A 1089-nucleotide genomic window follows, 5' to 3' on the forward strand; every position below is an offset into this window, starting at 1 on the left:
TGTCCCGGGGGTCCCAGGGGATGGAATTGGGGACCCCCTGTCCCAGTCACTGTCCCAGGGGGTCCCAGGGGATGGAATTGGGGACCCCCTGTCCCAGTCACTGTCCCGGGGGTCCCAGGGGATGGAATTGGGGACCCCCTGTCCCTGTCACTGTCCCGGGGGGTCCCAGGGGATGGAACTGGGGGCCCCCTGTCCCAGTCACTGTCCCGGGGGTCCCAGGGGATAAATTTGGGACCCCCTGTCCCTGTCACTGTCCCGGGGGTCCCAGGGGATGGAACTGGGGACCCCTGTCCCAGTCACTGTCCTGGGGGTCCCAGGGGATAAATTGGGGACCCCCTGTCCCAGTCACTGTCCCGGGGGTCCCAGGGGATGGAACTGGGGACCCCCTGTCCCAGTCACTGTCCCGGGGGTCCCAGGGGATAAATTGGGGCCCCCCTGTCCCAGTTACTGTCCCGGGGGTCCGGGGGGTCCCGGTGGCCCCGGGGGTCCCCTCATCCCGGGCTCTCCCTTGGGTCCCTCGGGCCCTGCCCGTCCCGTGGCCCCGGGGGTCCCGGGCATTCCCGGTGTTCCCTGTGGGCCGGGGGGTCCCACCTTTCCCGGTTCCCCCTCCGGCCCTGGGGGTCCGGGATCCCCCTCGGACCCGCCCTGGCCCCGGGATCCCGAGAGTCCAAAGCTGCCCTTGGAGCCCTTGAGCCCCGGGAATCCTCTCGTTCCCAGAGGTCCCCGTTCCCCCTGGGGGCCGGCGGGTCCCGGGGGTCCCAGAGCTCCGGGGGGTCCCGGCGATCCCGGGATCCCGATGTCACCCTTCTGTCCCCCCATTCCCGGGGGGCCGCTGGATCCAACGTCCCCCTTGAGGCCACGGGGGCCTGGGAGACCCGGAATGCCTGGAAAGAGGGAGAGGAGGGGTGAGGGGGGGATGCTCCGACCTCGGGGGTCTTGCTAAGGCCGGGATGGATGGAGAATTCCAGCCATGGAAGGATTTGGGCGCCCTCAGCCAGGGGTGGCTGCTCCCTCTCCGCCGGGACCGGGGAGAGGAGGCACTGGCACCAGGGGAAGGACATGGAAGGACATGGAAGGACATGGAAGGAC

The 1089-nt window shown here is 70.1% G+C and overlaps 1 protein-coding gene across 1 annotated transcript in view; it reads right to left on the reverse strand.

The window, feature by feature from the left end:
- Positions 1-9: 9 nt before the first annotated feature.
- Positions 10-1089, reverse strand: part of SCARA3 (scavenger receptor class A member 3) — a 15331-nt gene continuing 14251 nt past the window's right edge. The window contains exon 6 of the mRNA XM_017839433.1: positions 10-849. Within this exon, the coding sequence (XP_017694922.1) occupies positions 445-849 (405 nt within the window). The 3' untranslated portion in view covers positions 10-444. The remainder of the gene's footprint in view (positions 850-1089) is intronic.

This window comes from Lepidothrix coronata, unplaced genomic scaffold (genome assembly GCF_001604755.1).
Source record: "Lepidothrix coronata isolate B3197 unplaced genomic scaffold, Lepidothrix_coronata-1.0 Scaffold412, whole genome shotgun sequence".
In the NCBI taxonomy this organism is placed as follows: domain Eukaryota; kingdom Metazoa; phylum Chordata; class Aves; order Passeriformes; family Pipridae; genus Lepidothrix; species Lepidothrix coronata.